This window comes from Necator americanus, chromosome III (assembly GCF_031761385.1).
Source record: "Necator americanus strain Aroian chromosome III, whole genome shotgun sequence".
NCBI lineage: Eukaryota > Metazoa > Nematoda > Chromadorea > Rhabditida > Ancylostomatidae > Necator > Necator americanus.
This window is the reverse complement of record NC_087373.1, coordinates 33,743,027-33,762,088: the sequence shown is the minus strand read 5'-3', so window position 1 is coordinate 33,762,088 and position 19,062 is coordinate 33,743,027. Positions and strand designations below refer to the sequence as shown.

The window sequence follows — 19,062 nt, the reverse complement described above, 5'->3', positions numbered from 1 at the left end:
TTTACGCATACAATAGGTCACCCAAACAAGGGATTTTTGTCGCTATCGCTACGCACGCAGAACTTCGATTAGTCTTTAGACAGCAGTTTGGTGTTGTTACGTTTAATTTTTTTTTGTTCACCCTAAAAATGGAGAATAAAAAATACACTTACGCCATGTGATGTTTTGGGAATTTAAAGAAGTCAACAATGATGCGGCCATGACTCAAAAAATATCCAGTGCGAATGATGAAGGAGTGGTATCCGAGCGAGCGGTTAAAAATTGGAAATTGTCAAACTTTATCCCGCGGATGTGAACCAAAAAGAGGTCGCCGTTCAGATTTCGATGATGATGACATTTTAAAGTCAATATTGAAACAAAATCCACGTCAAATAACAGTGAAGTTAGCAGAGGAACTCAAAAACATCAGAAATCACAAAAAATCAGATCGTTAGAATCATCATCACAATAAATTTATGAAAAACAAAACGGGGAAGTTATTTACGACTCAGTTCCTAGTACTTCTTAATCATTATCTCTTTTTTTTTTTGGTGCACAATTCATCTCTGACATTTCTACGATTAAACGGTCATTAGGCGCGGTTATTTCTTGCAATTTCTCATCATTTATTCTATAAATCATCTCATTCATTACGGATCCTCACACACCCAACTGCCAATAATTTTTCCTCCCTAATGCGCAGTGATCTGTCCGTCCGCAGTCGTCGGTTCACGCAACGTTCAGCCGCCAAGCGCGACTAGCCGTATAAATACGTTAATGAACGGGTGAACGGATGTCGCCACGTGTGTCCGAGTGGGGGGCGACCAGACGACCACCAGCCGAGACCAGGTGTGGTTAGCTGGCTATTAGTTCACCTTCGACCCCCCGCTTCAACTCCCAATATCCCAGGATGTTGATGATGTCGTCGATGTCGTCTTATCGTCACTATAAACATTATTATGTTTTTAGAATTCACTTTTTATGTCGATTGACGAACGAGAACTTACTGTAATTAATTAAAGAGAGTTCCTTTAAGAAGATTTCCCTTTTCTTTCTCTTTTCTTTCGGAAGTGCAAATTTCTCAGATCTTGCAAAGCAACCGTTAGTGAATTATTTGAGATTTAGCAATTATGTATGGAAATTTTAGACTCTTTTGAGTGCCAGAAGAGAAAATAACGATGTTCAACGTTCGAACTAGACATTTCTTGGATTTTCCCATACAATGTAGTAATGAGAGCAAATTAATTGCCATCCCGATCGAGGTTCTCGTCGAATTTCGTCAGTAGATCAACATTTTGCTGTTTTCATCGTTATCTGCGCTAATTAGGACGAAGTAATGGGTGAATTTCCTTATAATATTCGCATATAATATTCCCAAAGACGTTCTACTAGTTAGTATGCAAAGAAAATAGGCCAAATAGTCTACGGTTAATTTTTCAAATAGGCAATGAACAGCTACAACCTTAAACAAGCATCCGATCGCCTATAGATTCGCATTCACTGATTCAGAACAGACGAAGAAGTGCTGATCGAAGGTTTGGAAAAAAGCACAGCTATACGGAATGGTTTTTTCTTTCGAGGCAACACACACAGACAATAAAAAGAATAGTAATAGCGATTTCTCCTTTCAAAACTAAAGACGATGACATGTTAAAGTAGCTGTAGCTGTTTCGCGGGTGAAAATTATCGAGTTCCAATCCTTTTGGAGCACAGTTTTGCCTTTAAAATTTGGTGCAAAAAGTCCTCATGCTACCAATTTAAACATAAAACAACATAAAACATACATAATTTTTCTACCCTGACTTGGATCCGAGAGCTACTTCTCGTTCAGACCGAAACACAAGTAATTTTGAAATTATTTCCACCTGAGACTAACGGTCATAGCCTGTTTCCGAATCGAATGGGTCTTGTCATCAGGGAAAGTGATATTTTAGAAATTAATAAGAAATGATAGGTCACCAAAGAACGATTTGAGGACTTCAACATCAACCACGTTAAAGATCCTACATAGAAGCTAAGAAAGTTCTGGATCATCCTTTCATTTGGTGATCCACCTCATCATTAATGTAAACTACACTAATTAAAATTTAAAAAATTAAAAATTAATCATTTAATTGATTAATTAATTAAAAATTCTAGTGGAATTTCCCGTTCTAAACCAAAGACGAACATCTGTGAAAGTGAAATAAGCTCTTTTTCAGTTGAGGAATTAATTTACAACAGATCTTAACTCTAAGAGAAGTTCGAAAGGAAACCTTTAACAGTTTGTGTCTTAGAAAGTTCACGCTAACTGACCGGAGGCACTAAAGGACCAGCACAAAGTACTTAGAACCTAAGTACATAAATTCTAGCAATTATGTAAAAGAAGAATCTCTTTACTGCGATCAATACTTGACAATCCACGTGAATACGCTAAAAGAGTGATTTAACATGTATTATTTAAAATTATTTAAAGTTAATTAAAGTCAAAGTCAATAAAATCAATTTCAATGCATCATTTTGTCAACTAATTTGTCACTGAACGAAAATTTAACAATAAGAAACTAACTGGAATTTCCATGTGCGACTTTCGATAAACCTCGGCATGTTGATGTTTCAATAATTGTTTTCTTTAATTGAGCCGGACACGAGGTTGTTGCAATCCTTTATTCGTGGCTAATCATTTGCCGAAACGTTAGCCACGAATAAAGGATTGTAACAACCTCATGTCCGGTTCAATTAAAGATAACTAGAATTTACTACGAATTCGTGTACTATCTTTATGAATCAACGTTTTCTGACAATAATAGAGATAGTCGCAATTTTCAAAAAGAAAATCACTAGCTAAGAACTGCAGACCCCGACCACTCTCTCTCTCTCTCTCTACATATGCATGTCCATCGAGAGAATACCATTTTCTATGGGAATCTAAATACAGCTACAGTGTTGCTCACAAAAACCGCCAAACATTTTCCATATATGATAATAGGCGAAGATACGAATAGAAGAAACTGAGCGGCGGACAGCTTCCAACATTTTTTCTTAAGCCATGGAGTATGGACCATTAAGTAGTTCCATTAAATATTATGATATTAATATTAAATATATGCTATGGACAAAAATTAAGACAATTTCCACAAAAGAACAAGCAGCGCTTCAGAAACAATGGTAATAACTGGAAACACCCTAGTTTTTCTAGCTTAAATGATACAGTAATGAGAAAACGTGAAACTTCGTAATCAAATGAGTAAGCCCCGAGTGGAACATATGAAATATTGATTTCCAGTAGACCAAAGGGTGCTTTGAAGGGAAAACGATGAAGACGTAGGACAGCTACAAAATCTTTATATTTATATTTTGTTTTTATTATTTATATTTCCAAAAAAAAGTGGTGGTTAACACGAGAATTTCATGAAAAAAAGAAGGAAGAGCTCAAAAAAGGGCGTTTGCGCTCGGCAATCATGTTTTGCGCTCTGTCCCTCGCCTTTACTTGCAATTGTTCCGGAAAATTTAAAAATGAAAATTCGGAGTTCTTCATTTCAGATTTCCTCGAAATGCAGCTTTCTTTCGTAGAAAAAAACACGCGGCAAAAATTCCGAAAATTGAAATTTCAGCATTTTTCCATGATTCATATAAGACGTAAATATGCATGTGCCGTATATGTGTAAATACTCCATAAGGTTAGTCGAAAAAGTGATGCGATACCAAAGATCTCAGTGTGGCCAATGTATCACCTTCTTCCTTACTCATTTTTTAGAACACATATTTATTATATATTACTTTCATCATAAAAGGAGAAACTCTTTCAAGATTTACATTACTTCACCTTCTATTTCTAATTTTACCACATTCCTGAATAAACAAATGAGGATTTCTCATTCTCATTGCTGTGAGTCACTAAAAGAATGCAATGTATCAATCGTTTTTCTCATTATTGAGAATTTATCATTTGATTTCAATAAATACAACATGAAATGTACGTATAACACAATAATAATCAATGTAAAATATGAAAGTTATGGCAGAATCATAGTGAATCCTTGGAAAATTCATCGAAGAGAAGAAATTGAAAGAAACATGGCGGCCACAGTTCACATCTACGTTAAGATTACCGAAAATTAAACATAAATATGATCAATCAAACAAGTTGAACAAAAAAGAGAAATGCAAGAAAAAGAATATAGAAAGGAGGAATTGACTCTGGAACATACATACGAACATATGGATTTTCTGGTCAAATCAAACAAGTAATAAATATTTTTCTCTAAAAAATTCACACAATCTCTAAAGTTCTATAAATTGACATGTTTGTCCATTCACCGTCACATCTGTGATCGTAATGCTACCATGATATTGAAACGGCTCAGACGGCCGCTCTGGATTTGTCCACGAAATCTAAGAGATAAAAAAAATAAGGAAGCAATAAAATTAGCGGGAATTTTATAGAACTGATATAATTGGATTAAATACATGTTTTTCTCTTATAAAATAATATAAAACAATTCTATTCCAGAAGGGACACGGAAATCAAGTCGCTTGCTGTATTAAATTTACACTTAACAAAGGCACAAATTGAATGCAAAAATTAATAAAAATAAATCCAAAGATCTAAGAAAACTATCGAAACCGCTATGAAGCATTAAAGAAAAGAATCCACAGCACCATTACCAGGTAAATATAAACTCAACCGCTAAAGAGTATCAATGAAAATAGTAGAAATTATGCGGAAGAAAAGGGGAAAATCAGAGGAAATCCTGGTTAACGTTTGTAATTATGAGCATTCAAATCCGTGCTTCAAGTTGCTTGAGAAGCGTAAGCTTCAAGGGCCGTGATATTTTCCTTACCCTTACCGATACGAAATATTTGGTGATAAGCGAGGGCATTAACCCATATACAACTTGAGGTCTCCAAAATATCACCACTAACCGTTTCCGAGCGAATTTCATTCTTTATAGCCTCGATTCGCAGCCGTTTCTCATCATTCTCGCAGAGTTGAATCTGTTGTAGGCCATCCGTCTGACTCGTGCCGCCGGCTATGAACGCCTGCAGCATGAAAACCATAAACTAGATGAAGAACCGATAAAAGACTGAAATCTAAGCTCACTTTCTCTTTCATCGTTCCGTCCTTCACTGGCTCCATCACTGACGTCACATGGCCTGAAATGGATCTTCCAATGATGGTATGTTTGAATTGACGTGAAACAACATTTAAACATTTTGTCCGCGAGTAGAATGAACTGCACTTGTGCGTTCTTTAAAGATGTCCGACTGACAAATATAATTACGGTAACGCCGTCGATTAACGAGCGAACCAGCGCAGTAGAATATACTGCGGCCTTGAGGTTAATCAAATTTGCAGCAGCCGATAACATATACCGTATTTATGAAAAAAGTAATGACCCACGCATACAAAAAGAAACATTCGAGAATTGCACAGATGCTCACACTGTAAACTACCGAATACATACATCATAACTCTACTCTAACAAAACTGAATGGGGACAAAATGATATGAAAAGTCGAAGACGATGAGGAACTGGTGAGAAATCTTTTACTAGTTCGGAAAAAGTTTAAAAAAAATCACATTTTAAGGCTGATTTCATGCCAACAATTGTTAAAAGGGACTTTCTTTGGTCGATAAATTTCGCATTTTAGAAATGACGAAATTCGCGTCAATTATCAATTATCTGTGATTCCTAGACATTCGATCAGCAAAATTTTTGTTCTCTAATTGAGAAATTTCAGAAACTGTGCACTCAACCAGATCCGGAAAATAGTGTTACGTTACGCTGCACACAAGGATACGTTTCATTGATTTCTGGTGCAGACCACCCACAAAAACCGATCATAAAACCACAATCGGTCTAGCAACAGAATTACCGCCTTGACAAGAAGATTCTAGTGTTTTCTCCAAAACACAGAACTACCAACACATCACATCGAATTAATAAGCAAGGAAAAAAAGGACAAACCCATAAGGTACAATACATTCACCTACCAACAAGGTAGTCCTGCTCCGTAAGTTGTCGTAACATACGTTGATCGGGGCTAGCTTCGCTGGACTCCGCGATAACTACCTCCGCAGTTGCTTCCGTCGTCGTCTCATCACGTTTTCTTTCACTTCCACTCTTCAGATTTTTCTCTTCAGATGGACCAGCTTTATCTTTGGAGCAGCCCTAAAACTAGTTATAGAAGCGCTTATAAAATTTCATGCTTTTCTTACTGAAGCAGAGTTCAAATTCTTCAACACCCCAAACAGTTTATGCCCATTCACTTTTTTGTATCTGAAAAACCTCACATTAACGCCTCCCTTTCAAAAAAAAAAGAAGGAGAAAGAGCGCAGCTGCATGGCTGAATATATGAGATGAGACTTCAACGACTCGTATCAAATTTCCCTTCCTTCAAACTCATTCGAAATTAAGTCAACAACAATTTTTTTTTGTTTCTATGACATCGCATGTTAGAAAAAAAAACTGTTTTTTCGCTTCTGTTGCAACTCAAGAGCATGGAAATAGACATAGATATACATACTCTTGAGGAAAAAAACGTCCAGAAATATTCAAATGAAGTGATTGATGTCTTTGCTCACCCTTTGCCAAAGCGAACCTAATAACCTTCGAAAGTGCTTTTTTCTTGGAATCATCGGAACATCCGCAGCAGAAACAACGTGAGTGTTAACGTATCATAACAGTGGCTTGATATTGCTGCAGTTTTCCTCCTCTTTCAGAGATTTGCACATGACTCTCATTAGTGTATGAAACGCTCAAAAAAAAAAGCTCATTTCTTCTTAATACTGCAAAGGACGTCACACAAGATGTTTACGTGGGGAAGCTTTGGGATTTCCTCTGGGTACAATCCGGATCATCTTCTTACGGAGAACACCCATAGCAGCAAATGTATACTTCTTAGTACGCAATTTCAGAGATTTTCTTTGAGGTTTGAGATCTTAATGGATCTGCCAATTTTCATAATCACCTCCTAAGCAGTCGATAATTCAGCGGAGGCTAGCCGTTCGTACATGCAACCGCAGTGACGCTTTTAGCTACTAGTACTTCTAGAGTTAGATGAATGCGCCCGAATTTCTTATGCAAACGCAACGAGCCGAGCGTTTAATGCGGCTGAGCAGTAGCCAGCTGGTGCGACCTGCATCTCATCACGCAGTGACCCAGTGGAATTGCTTCCTAAGGGCGTGGCGTAAGCCGAACAACGACAATAGGTCGACTAATGAGAGATCCGATTAATCCGATCGCTAATGCTAGATCTGATTGGCGATGAAATGCTCATTTGCACCGTGCACCATGCGCGGCAACGAATAAAATAGAGCACAATTTGCATATGTACAAAGAACTTCAAGAGTCCACTCAACGCGTACATTCGACGCGATAGCATTCGATTACGGTAGGCGAGATGTTTATTTGTCATGCGGCATACATCAACCGAACGGCGCACACACGAAGTTGGCACTTTGCCAACGTTATTGATTGCCTAACGTTGAGGAAGAAAATTTCTCTTTTTTCCTCCTTTCTTCTTCTTTCAATGACTTTTTCTCTGCGGAACGTCACGCTTACACTGCACTTCCAATCGATTAGCGTTACAGATAATTACGATTCAGAAAAGACAGCTCTAAATTTGAAAGAGCGTTTTATGTCTGTTGCGCGTAATTCTCATCATGTTAGGGACAGCTAATGCATACGTAATCGAACAAACACAACAATACCGTAATCAACTGCGTAATTAATTACACTATAACATCTCATATTACCAATAAATAAATCAAAACAATGAGACATAATTATTCAGCGGAGAAGAAGTCAAGAAAGGACGCAATAACCTATGCGCCCCTACCCCCCGTGAAGTAAGAGGATGAATATCGTTGACGGCCATATTACGTCGATTGTTTCTCGACTTATCCAGAAACAATCGGCATTGGATTGCTGTCAACGGTAACCGGTAAGTGACCTCTGACAAATATTAGGATAGTCCACCGTATCCTGCAACCGCGAGCAGCGCACAAAGCAATCAGCATCGTATCATTATTAACGCTACGGTTCATGTAATAAAACGTAGAAGATGCAAATGAAAAAAGGACTCAAAACAGAATTTAGTGATCCTCGGAATTTTTCTAGAAAGTTTACTATCATCTTACTTTCTGAACGTGAGAACAACGTCGGGAACGCTTGACAAGGAGCAAACAATGTTGAATGTCAACTAAAATGAGATCTTTAACGGAGAGAGTGCAATGTGGAAAAAAGTAAAGAAAAGGCCACATCGAATCCTATCGTTTGTCACTTCAAATTAATAGAGAAGTAAAAAATTTGCATTGATGAACTACTGGAGTGAGTAAGGTGCTAACACATCTTTGTTAACAAAACTATTCAAAGACGGGACAGATATTGTTCCGTATGAGTTTTAAATATACTCTCAGTTGTCGATCTCATTCAAAAAAAAGTAGGAAAGGAAACGAATTTCAACTGAAGCATACTTTAGAGAAAAATGCAATCCACGTGAAAATTTCCATAATTTTCGAAACCACGTGAGCACTGAAAAGACCAAAACCAAAAGAACGACGCAACACATTTCCTTCATCATACTGTCCATTGCCATTTTCAGAACCTAATCAACATTCACTGGTTGTTCCTCTATTTCCTTTGGCCTCTATTCTCTCCTCCTCTCATACCAATACTCATCCAATATAAAAGAGGCCCTATTCACTAGCAACGGCTGCACACAACGGACAGCACACACAGCTCACAATATGTACATTATAATAGCCCCACGCGTAGACACTACTACTCAAAAATATCACCCCATTCTTTTATTACGTAAAAATACCGTATACTGGCCGGATTACGGCCTACCGTATCTTCCTTGGCCGCCTTTTTGGCATAGAGCTCAAATGCCTAACATCTGTCCACTTACCGCCGTCATTTCTCTATGCAAGCTAATAGGTATGCAGATAAAGCATGACGCTTTCACCATGAATGTGTCAACAGCACCTAACTGAGACAGGCTGGAGTGTAATTAACGGGTGCGTGCGCATTAGCACAGCTGTCTACAGCAACACTTGCCTTTGTGTCGTGCGGCGTCGTTGGCGTTACAGTGTCCTCCGATCGTGGTTCTTCGCGTTCGGACGGAATATCCGCTGCTTCAGATCTCTCATCAGAAACGAAACTTTGATCCACATCTGATTCTTTTTCGTCCTTGGCTGCTGTAGAGGTAGAAGGAGATTCGATTTCTTCATCTGTAACTACCTTCTACACAAAAATGCAACAAATTTTGAAAATTAAATACGAAGGCAGTATTCGGAAGAAATAAAGAAATAAGTTGTTTGTTATATTTTGATATTTATTGTTGTCTAAAGTTGGAAATAAAAGCAAATCTGATTACATTCATGCAAGTAATAAATGAAATACACGGTATTCTAATCTTGTAGTGCACGACAATCAAACGTGAAAGGGTGGAAAATCTCAAAAGAAAAAGAATTATTGGAATATTGCACGAAATCTCACAATGAAGTGTGAGTACAATTATCTGGTTACTAGAGCAAATCTCAACAAAAACTGATCCTCACTCACTCCTTTAAACTTCAAAACATGTATCAGGGCTCACACTGATTAATTTACGCGAATATTTCGTGGTAATAAATGATACTACATGAAAGAAAATAACTTCATGTTCGCAATCCAGAAAACTGCTCCCTATCTTCGGCTAGATGGAAAATTTCGAGGGCGACTCAGCGTAGTGTTAATTTGCATTAGATTGGAACATTAAAACTAATCCGAGCATTTTTTGATCATAGAAAGCCAATAAGCTCTCATATCCTCATTTGCAGCATCTTTCGAACATTTTTCACTAGTACAAATATTTCTCAGCAACTGTAAAACCATAAACGACTTTAAATAACACTAACAGAATATGTGAGACTCTAGTGCTGGCTTGCAGTTACAGCATTACAAAAAATAAAAATGAAAGGAATCTCGAAGTCCATAAAATCTTTTTTTTTTGCTTTCATTTGCTCGTGCGTCGCTATAAATTCTACACCGATGACACCTCGGCACGATCGTAAAGGCCATTCAACGGCCAAACTTCACATACTGGTGGTCTAACGATGTTTAGATCGGGTAAGTGGTGAGACGTTTCTAATGAAATGAATTTGTTTCTCCGTAGTAAAGAAATTGATTTGTTTCTCTTTTGTAATACCATACAGCTAATATAAATAGAATTTATCCAAAAGCAATAAAAGTGATTATAAACGTTAAGACGTAAAAGTTAAGCATCTAAAAACCCCTATAATCCTAATAATAATCCATGAAATTGAACAGAGAATAGCTCTGCTTACCATGCTCACTGCTTTCACTGCTTTCATCGCGAATATCGCCACCTGCCAATCGGCGCTGACGTTTCGACGGGGGTGTGGTTGTCTGCAAATGGAGCAAAAACGCGGTCATCTGATCACTATCGAGGATAAATTGATGTTTAAGAAATCGCAAAGGGAAAAAAAAGGAAAGAGAGAGAGAAAGAAGATATATTGAAACTGACAACATAGAAAATATACAAAAACATGGAGATAATTGGGAGAGAAATCAACAAACAAACACTTACATCAGACTTTTTCCCAACACTGCCGCTGGAACTTCTCTTCTTATTCTTTTGCTTTTGTTTTTGAAATTCCTCGAATAAGCGGTCGTCCAAAACATTCTCACGAGGTTCCCATGTGTTGTGCCTGCAAGCTGATGTAATACATTCATCCGTTAATAGTTTCCACTAATATCAACGTGAGTGCGTGTGTGATGTTTAAGAAGCTGAAGAATTGTTCCACTTTATCAACAGTACATGCTATTAAACTGCTAGAACGATAATCCACATATTCAAATAACAATGAACTGTGATCTTTGAGAACTAAAGTACCGCAAAAGAGGATTAAAAAAGTTTTCCTGCAATAATGAAAGATAATCATGCACACAATAAATGAAATAGAGAAAAACACTACTAACTACTACTACAACCAGCAGCGATTCTGCAGCAAAATAAGCCACAAACTTCTTCTATTAACTGAAAAATTTAAAACAGCTCTTTGGTCGATCCCCTGTTTTGAAGGAAATCCCCGAACTTCTTCAGTACAGAGTGCTCTAGAGAAGGAAAACTTTGTATGTGTGATGCTTCGATTTGCACAAAAGCTCTCTCCATTTCCTGCCAAACTTCTACCTCAACTTGGCAATTTGCCAAAACGCAGCTTAGCATTAAAAACCAACTGTGTGCGCAATCTTTATAAGAGAGAGTGCAAGGAGAGAATCAAAGGGATTGATGAAGGTCGGTTCCAGTCTTCAACATCAGTCCTTTAACTTGATGTCTCTCCATCACTTTTGTACTATGACTTTGAATCCCCATAAGTTTTCATATCTGCCATAAACATCCCACCATAAAACGGAAGAAAATTCTGCTTGCTACATCTATTCATGGTTTCATTCTTCCATGAAGTTTCAAACTTTCCTCTGAAAACAGAGAAATTATGGGTGGATAATCTGAGTAATAAAAAGCGAACGTCTACGTTAGCTTTCACTGCACTCCTCTATCATGAGATTTCCTCAATTCCAATAATTGCATCTGAGACTTTTGACTTGCCGACATTCATTACGGTCTAATCTCTTTATCCCCAAGTACTTCATATCAATACAATCGCAACTACATCTCTTTTCTGGTATCTAAGGAAGAGAGAACGTCACCTTTCCGTCCCACTAGAAAGGAAACGCATCGACGCCGCCACCCTTAACGAGAGCTCATGCGCCATAGAGCGTATAATTACGGATTACGGTAGGTACTAGACTACACATGGCACATGAACGGGCCTATCTCCAAAATATCGCTAAGAGCAATGTAGAAGCACTTCTACAATACTTCCATATTCAATATCCTCAAATAGAAGCTGGACTGGAACTACTTTCAACAGATAGTTGCTGTTTAATTGCACTCTACCGTAAGCACGAAAAAATACTGAATCTCCTAGATTCTTACTCTCCCCGTTCAGTCTTTTGAATCATACTCAAGCACAAAATATTATGTGCTAAATCAAATACAAAATCTCAGAAAATATCCTGGTTAATCGCAATAATAGGAAAATTTTGGTGGACTAACTAACGAAATCTAACCAAGACTCATTTCTCATCCAGAAACGTTGTCTACACCTGTCTATTACAACCTGGCAATTCTGCCAATTTCCAACTGTTCCAGAGGGCGATCAAAGAAGCCAGAGCGGTCAATGAGGCGCGTGTTAGGGACACAGAGCAGGCTGGTGCAATTTTCGCACGAACGTAAGTGTCTGGTCGCATCGATTCGCTGCTGCCGAGTGCATCCAGCATGCACGAATGCAAGCGCCTACGATCTTTGAAGCACGATTCGTCATTTTAACAGCTGTTCCATTCCCCAGATGAAAGACAATGAGGCAAAACTCGCCAAAAACCGTTATATGATGATTTGATCACAATCACAAATGTTTTGAAACAGTCGTGGCAAGAAAAATAAGGAAGAAAAATGAGACGTTATGAAGAAAAGATCATCTTTAAGTACCCTAGACCACATTCTAGCTAATCCGTGGAGAACAAATCAATTTCTGTCAAAAGACGACTTGATAAAAGGTTGAGCTGCAGCTGCGCTTCAAAACCGCCTCGGGGCAATCAACCTTTTCATTCCCCAGGGATGAGAGGTTTCATAGGCCTAAGGCGGTTTTCAACCACGGTCGCAGCTCGATAAATCCGTATAAGACTAGGGACCGATGAATTGGTATGAAGCTTAGCTCTGGAGAATAAAAACACTGACGAAATATCGTCACGCGCATGACTCCAAATTCTGATTCTTGCGTGAGAGAGTCCAGACTTTGATTCTTGCAAATTTTACTTGAGAAAAAAAATATCAAAAATGGTTTCAAATGCAACTACGTGCAAACGGTAGCACTGCTTCAGTAGGTCGGTGCAAAAGCTACTGACAGTAGCAAACGTCACTAACAAACATTACAAGTATCGGTTCATAGAAGTTGTAAAGACAATTAATATTTTGGTAATTAAACGTGAAACTTTTGAATACGCAACAAGAACTGACATGGTGATGATCATCAAGATCACTTGTGTGACCGTTTTAGGAAGGCTAACCTTCCTCAAGAAAAAAGAAACAAAAAAAAAAAACTAGCGATATGAAAACTCGAGAGAGAAAAAATGATGATGATTATGATTAACAAGAAACAAACTCACTTATTTCCCCATCCTTTCCATTTGACCAGATATTCCACTTTACCCTATAAAGATTACATATAACATATGTGTAAAGTACAGATTTCAAAAATTAATCTCCACATTTATGTTTTCTTGTTACGCCAACGAGTAGGTTTCAAGAAGAGAGGACTTGGAGATTATTTATTCCCATATGTATTTGCAGAAAATGCCAACATCGATGTATGTCATTAAAGCAAAATCACGTGATTATCAGTGAAAGAATGCAATGCTGACACAGTAAATTGCGTTATCGCGACTAGTTGCCGCGATTGGGTTCATCGGCTGCGCCAAGTACCGTAGTCAATCTAAGGAACCAACCAACAGTTTAATACGAAAGGAAACGGGAGTGTTGTATTAATAAGAAGATGAATAAATAGGAGAGTAGTGAATTACTTAGAAAAAAGGAGAGAAAGAAAACATTACAAATGAAAACTAGCGAAGAAAGGTACTTTTCTATGATAAATGATTTGTAGGAACATGGATATGAGTTGCAAAATCAATGGATAAACCAAATGGACTCATAAAAAGCCACGCAAATTACAGATTTAAAACTGTCATCGCTCGCTAGCTATTATAACCAGCGATACTCATCCAGCCACTAAATCCCTAGCATATATAGATGATATCTATGATAAATGATACCTAACGTGCACTTCAACAGACCACTCAGTTCATGTATGCATCTGTTGTTTGCACAGCAAACAAACAAAGAAAGGAGCAACACTCATCATTATGGATCTTAGAAGCGGTAAATATGGTCTCATAATTACTTCGAAACATGAAACATTCCATCCTAAGTGGTCATTGAAGATCTGAAGCCAAGCAGATCAAGTACGACGTGATCGGACTGATCGAGGCGACGACGCTATCCAATGAAAGTCGCATACGGAACTTGAAAAGAACCACTTCTATGAACTTACGATTCAAACTCAACCTTAACTTGACCTATTTAGTGACCTCTCATAATTGAAAAGAGATTTAACTAGAAGAAAGCGATCAAAACTAGTTTTCGGGCTGTGTAGTACCATGGCATAACAACGCAACGCCGATCGATTCATTGCGGCGACCCGGCCACTGAACACGTCGGAAATAACGGCGAAATACAAGAAAACAATGAAGAATTTATGAAACAAAGAAACGATGAAATACAACCGAGAAATATCGAGGCGATTTCCATTTAACGTAATGGGGAATTCAACGATCATTCGCTAGTGTTCGAAAAACATTCAAATACCATAATTAAGAAAAAGTTTTAAAAAATTCATAAAATAAAACCCTCAGAAAGAAATAAACTGGCGCAAAATTTCAATATTTAAGCGATGAACATCCACTTGAAGATTTTTCATTACGAAATCTCATAGTAATCTTTCGTGTTGAAACGATAGCATAACTTGTACTCGAACGATTTGTGCAGCATTAGTTGCGGATTCTTTTTTTGTAACTAGAAAAATTAGAACCTAAAAATTCAAATACATTTGTAGAGATCGCGTAGGTTGGTATTTTCGTAGGAAAAGTGGAGTCACTAAAATTCTTCGCTGAGGTTCATCATTGAGAATAATCGTCTCTGATCTTGATTAAAAAAAGCTGTGATTGCATCACAAAACAAAAAACGTAAACACTCAAAGATCACCTTTTATGCTAAGTTGTCGCATAACTTTGTACTTCGTGCAAATCCATAGAGAAAACAATTCCAGTTAAATCTTTTTAAAAAAGGAAAAAAATTTTAAATTTGCTGCATAGGAATAGAACAGAGATTATCGAATAAGAAAAGTGAAAACATGTCTATTGAACAAGAAACGTTAAATAAAGGAGAACGCGGTTCTTTCAGAAAGTTATACTCCACCAATATGAGCGTTTGTCAAAAAATCGATAGAGGAGTTCATTCGAGGAGCCACTTGACGTTTCGTTAACATGACTCAGTTCTAGCGATTATAATTCGCTAAAATTTTGAGGGATTCGTTTCATTCGATCAATACCTACTCCAATTAAATCAACAGAATCATTCCGTTTCCGAAAAAATACAGTTCTTTTCGAAAACCGTTGGAATAAAGATGAATGAAACAAAAAGAAACGAAGAAAAAAAAAACATAAAAGCACAGAAATCGCATGAATTATGATGATGAGTAGGATTTTACTAAGAATGTACTTAGATATACGACCTATGGATGATAACGATAATCAAAGAAATCGCAAATGACAAATTCAACATCGGAAAAAGGGTGTACGTGTAGAAATTCTCAATTAACATTAATGTGAATCGATCGTTGAAAGTAACGGATGCACGTAATCGCATGCGAAGGATTCGCGCTGGTGAATTAGGAAGAGCTTAGCAACATCAGAAGAAGAAAATCCTATGTCATGAATAAACACGTGATTAGAAATTGGCATTAACTGCAAAAATAAAAAGCAAAGGCAGCAGCAAAAAGAGCAAAAGAACCAAAGAAAACCGAATACCTTTCGTTTTCGTTCCTTTAGTAACGCTTCGACCGCGAACACATTTCCCTCGAGCGGTTCCATCGTCGTCGTAGTCGGTGAAGGTCGTCGTTGTCGTCGTCGGCGAAATTCACGTAACGTATTCAGGAGTAAGTAACACAATGGCGACGTTAAAGTCACACACGGACACACCACAGCAATGCCGCCAAATCAGACGAAGCGTGTGTGTATGTATGTGTGTGCGTGTGTGTGTGTGTGTATGTACACTCCAGGCTCGACGACCGCCACCGCGACGACCTTCGCTCGGCTGTCGCTCTGCGTCTCTGCACACTACGTCATGGTCTCGCCGCGCGTTAACGCTCTGCACGTCTGTCATTGTTATTTATGACCATAACTGCACACATAGAACACACACGCACTTGCGGATTGAAGCGAAAAGCTCTGCAACGCATCGCGAACAGCGTGGGAGTGACGGTGATAGACGGCGTCGTCCAAGTGCTATCCATAGTTATCTATGCATGCATTCAAATCATGCAAATTGGATGCACTCATCGTGGATTTCACACAAAAGCTACACACATCTCAGCGTGTTCTTTTCTTCGACTAAAGATCGCGGATTCGGAGATTCGGTCTGGCGGATGTATAATAAATACGTGGCGGGACCTCTTTAGTACACTCTTCTCTCGCGCTTCGATTACACGAAGCGCGTTCCGCGTAAAGCTTATCATAGCGTCGTCGTTGCTCTCAGCTACGCTAATTATATCGACCTGCCGATGGTAGTCAGGGTGTGGTGAGTGTGTACGGGTGCGTGTGTGCATACGCCAGCGGGTGGGGAAATCCGTAACCCCCATCGTACACTGAAAGGACATCGAAGGAACTAGCGCCAATGCATTTGAATTCGTGATGGTTTCTGTTCCAGCGTACTTCGAAAAGCACAGCGTTATTAAAGGACAACGACCACCTGACGTTGCCCTCGATGGTTTATTTGCAGCGAGGTCTTTCATCTAAAAAAAAACACCCGAAATTTTTATATTATACTTAATTTTATTTTCTTCTCTTTTGTTTTCATATTTTTTTCATATTTAATATGCCCGTTGCCTTAGGTACTTTACAATTGTAATTGATGATTAGCGAACCACAATTATTCCAAGGAAATGTGTCATTTTCTTAGATATTTGATCAAGAAAGTAAGAATATAGATGGAGAATCCGATTTTTCATTGAAAATTTTCTCAACAACTCCATTCAACTTCGAACGTGTTCCGATATTGATGATTTTTTACAAAGAAGTTCTGGATTCGTGCCAAAAATAGTGTCCCTGGATGTGGGTAGATGACATTAATTCAGAGCATCTTATCTTTATATAGTATAGATTTTTGTTATATTAATTAAAAGAGCTATTTTTTACTTCTGAATGATATTTTATAACATTTCCTGGATATTTTTTTCAAATGGTTATCTTCACATGCATGAAATTTCCTATTCAAACAATGTCCGGGTTGTGCTCGTATCCCCCGCAAATGCACTACTTCACGTGAAATCCCAGCTTTTCAACTTTTTCTTCGATATTTTAATACCTTAGGATACGGGAAGTTCTTCTATCAATGTATTTCAATTTAATTACTTTCATTATTCGTTCCCAAAATGGTGGTACACGAGTAGATGTCAAGTGGGGCAATTTTCACAACCAACCAACCAACTTAGCGTCTTTTGTTGTTTTCGTGCGTACGTACGGCTGACGCATATTTCGATGTTAGGAACATTTTTTGCGCCGACACCCGGGCTTTCTTGGTTTTTTTTCTTCCGTTTCTTTCTTTCTTTTTCTTTTTCATCTAAAATCACCAAGAAATTGATGAGTAGGAAAGCAGCTGATCGATGTTAAGTAAACACCGAGAACTTCGATCAGTGCTGTTTGCCAAGATTCTCGTGATAAATCGTTTTCCTATTGCGTTACGTTGAATACCCATTATTAATACACATACTTACACATTCAATCTCACGAATTTGAAACTTTTACGGTATTTAGTAGAAATTGCGAAACTTTTACAATCTTTCTACAGTACTATGCGTATCAACTAACGTTTTGCATAAACCATAGAACATGTGTGCAGCGTCGAACGTGCACTCCAGCTGCTCCTAACGCGAACAAATGGCAATCCCTAAGCCGCCCTGAGATCTAAACATACAATGACTACCACTGCTAAAATGTTAGAGGTGAATATTACGGAAATGCTCTCTTCCTATGAATAGAAAGGAAATCTGTACCGCTAATTTCCAAGTTTTTGCTCTTTTTTCCCACGTCACTAATCTGTTCCAACTCTGGTCGTCTGGCGCCTAACCCCATTCGGAGGGAAGGAGAGAGAGCAGATTTGATAGACGTCGCACAAGCCGGCGGCGTTTTTCGGTCGCTGACTTCACACACACATACGGACACGCAAATTGGTCTCACGCCATGTGCTATATGCTGGGGTCAGAAGCGTGTGGTTCCGGCGGTAGGAACAGAAGAGAACACTTCGCACTGTAACTGCGTGGGCGCCAAACAAACGTCTAATAGGGCGCGGACAAACAGCTTTATCAACCCTCTATTTCACAGTGAACAATTTCGTCTCTTCTATCTCTCTCTCTCTCTCTCCGAGTATTGCTGTGCACGCAAGAGTGAGCGTTATTGAGAGGGTGTTTTGTGCGAGCTGTCGCCGTCGATCATCGCGCATATGTATTCTCATTACGATAGCACGACCTGTTCCGATTACCGTAACCCGGCGGCGGCAACGACGACGACGGCGGCGATGTGGCGGCATCGGCCAGAGACCGCGCGGCGTCGGCCGTGAATCGTTATCTTATTTACGGACGGCTCGACGCACGGCTTGTGTATGTTTGGACATCTTTCGTTGGTTCTCTTTTTTCTTTCCCATGCTCCTACGCTTCTCTTTCCGTCACTACGCCCTCATATGGCAATACAAAACCTGCAAAGTTATACTTTAACCCAGTTCCGGTATGTTTTCCGTCGAGATGTACCAGGTGGACCGTAACTTCGGGGTTTCCGATTCTCAGTGTACAATTAACGCATTAGAATTGATTTACAGCTAAATCTGAACGCAAATGAAACGAATACTGATTGATTTGCATCGGTAGCAACAGCAGCAGCAGAAATTCCCCCCGAGCCGTTGTGCGTGTGTGTGGCGGTGGTGGTGGTGGTGAATCGTCATCTCCCGTCGGGCGAGTGAACACTTATCGGAGGAGTGCGCTGGTCGCAGAGGAAAAACGCCATTACAGTAGGAAGGACGTTTGGTAGGGGCGTGGTTGTGACACCGACCGGCGCCGATGTTGATTGGTTTCGAATACGGCGTCAGACCACCAGAACGAGAAGCGTGCACGGCATCCGAGGAGTGCGCACGAGATTACGCTGACGG

At 38.8% G+C, this 19,062-nt stretch overlaps 1 protein-coding gene across 1 annotated transcript; it reads right to left on the bottom strand.

Moving 5' to 3' along the window:
- Positions 1–4,242: 4,242 nt before the first annotated feature.
- On the bottom strand, positions 4,243–15,737 carry RB195_011828 (uncharacterized protein; the record flags this gene model as incomplete). The annotated part of the gene is made up of 9 exons (XM_064193410.1): positions 4,243–4,353; positions 4,885–5,001; positions 5,063–5,115; positions 5,957–6,134; positions 9,027–9,199; positions 10,298–10,379; positions 10,561–10,681; positions 13,200–13,243; positions 15,675–15,737. The coding sequence occupies 9 exons, from the start codon at positions 15,735–15,737 to the stop codon at positions 4,243–4,245; spliced, it is 942 nt and encodes a 313-aa protein (XP_064050993.1).
- Positions 15,738–19,062: the final 3,325 nt, after the last annotated feature.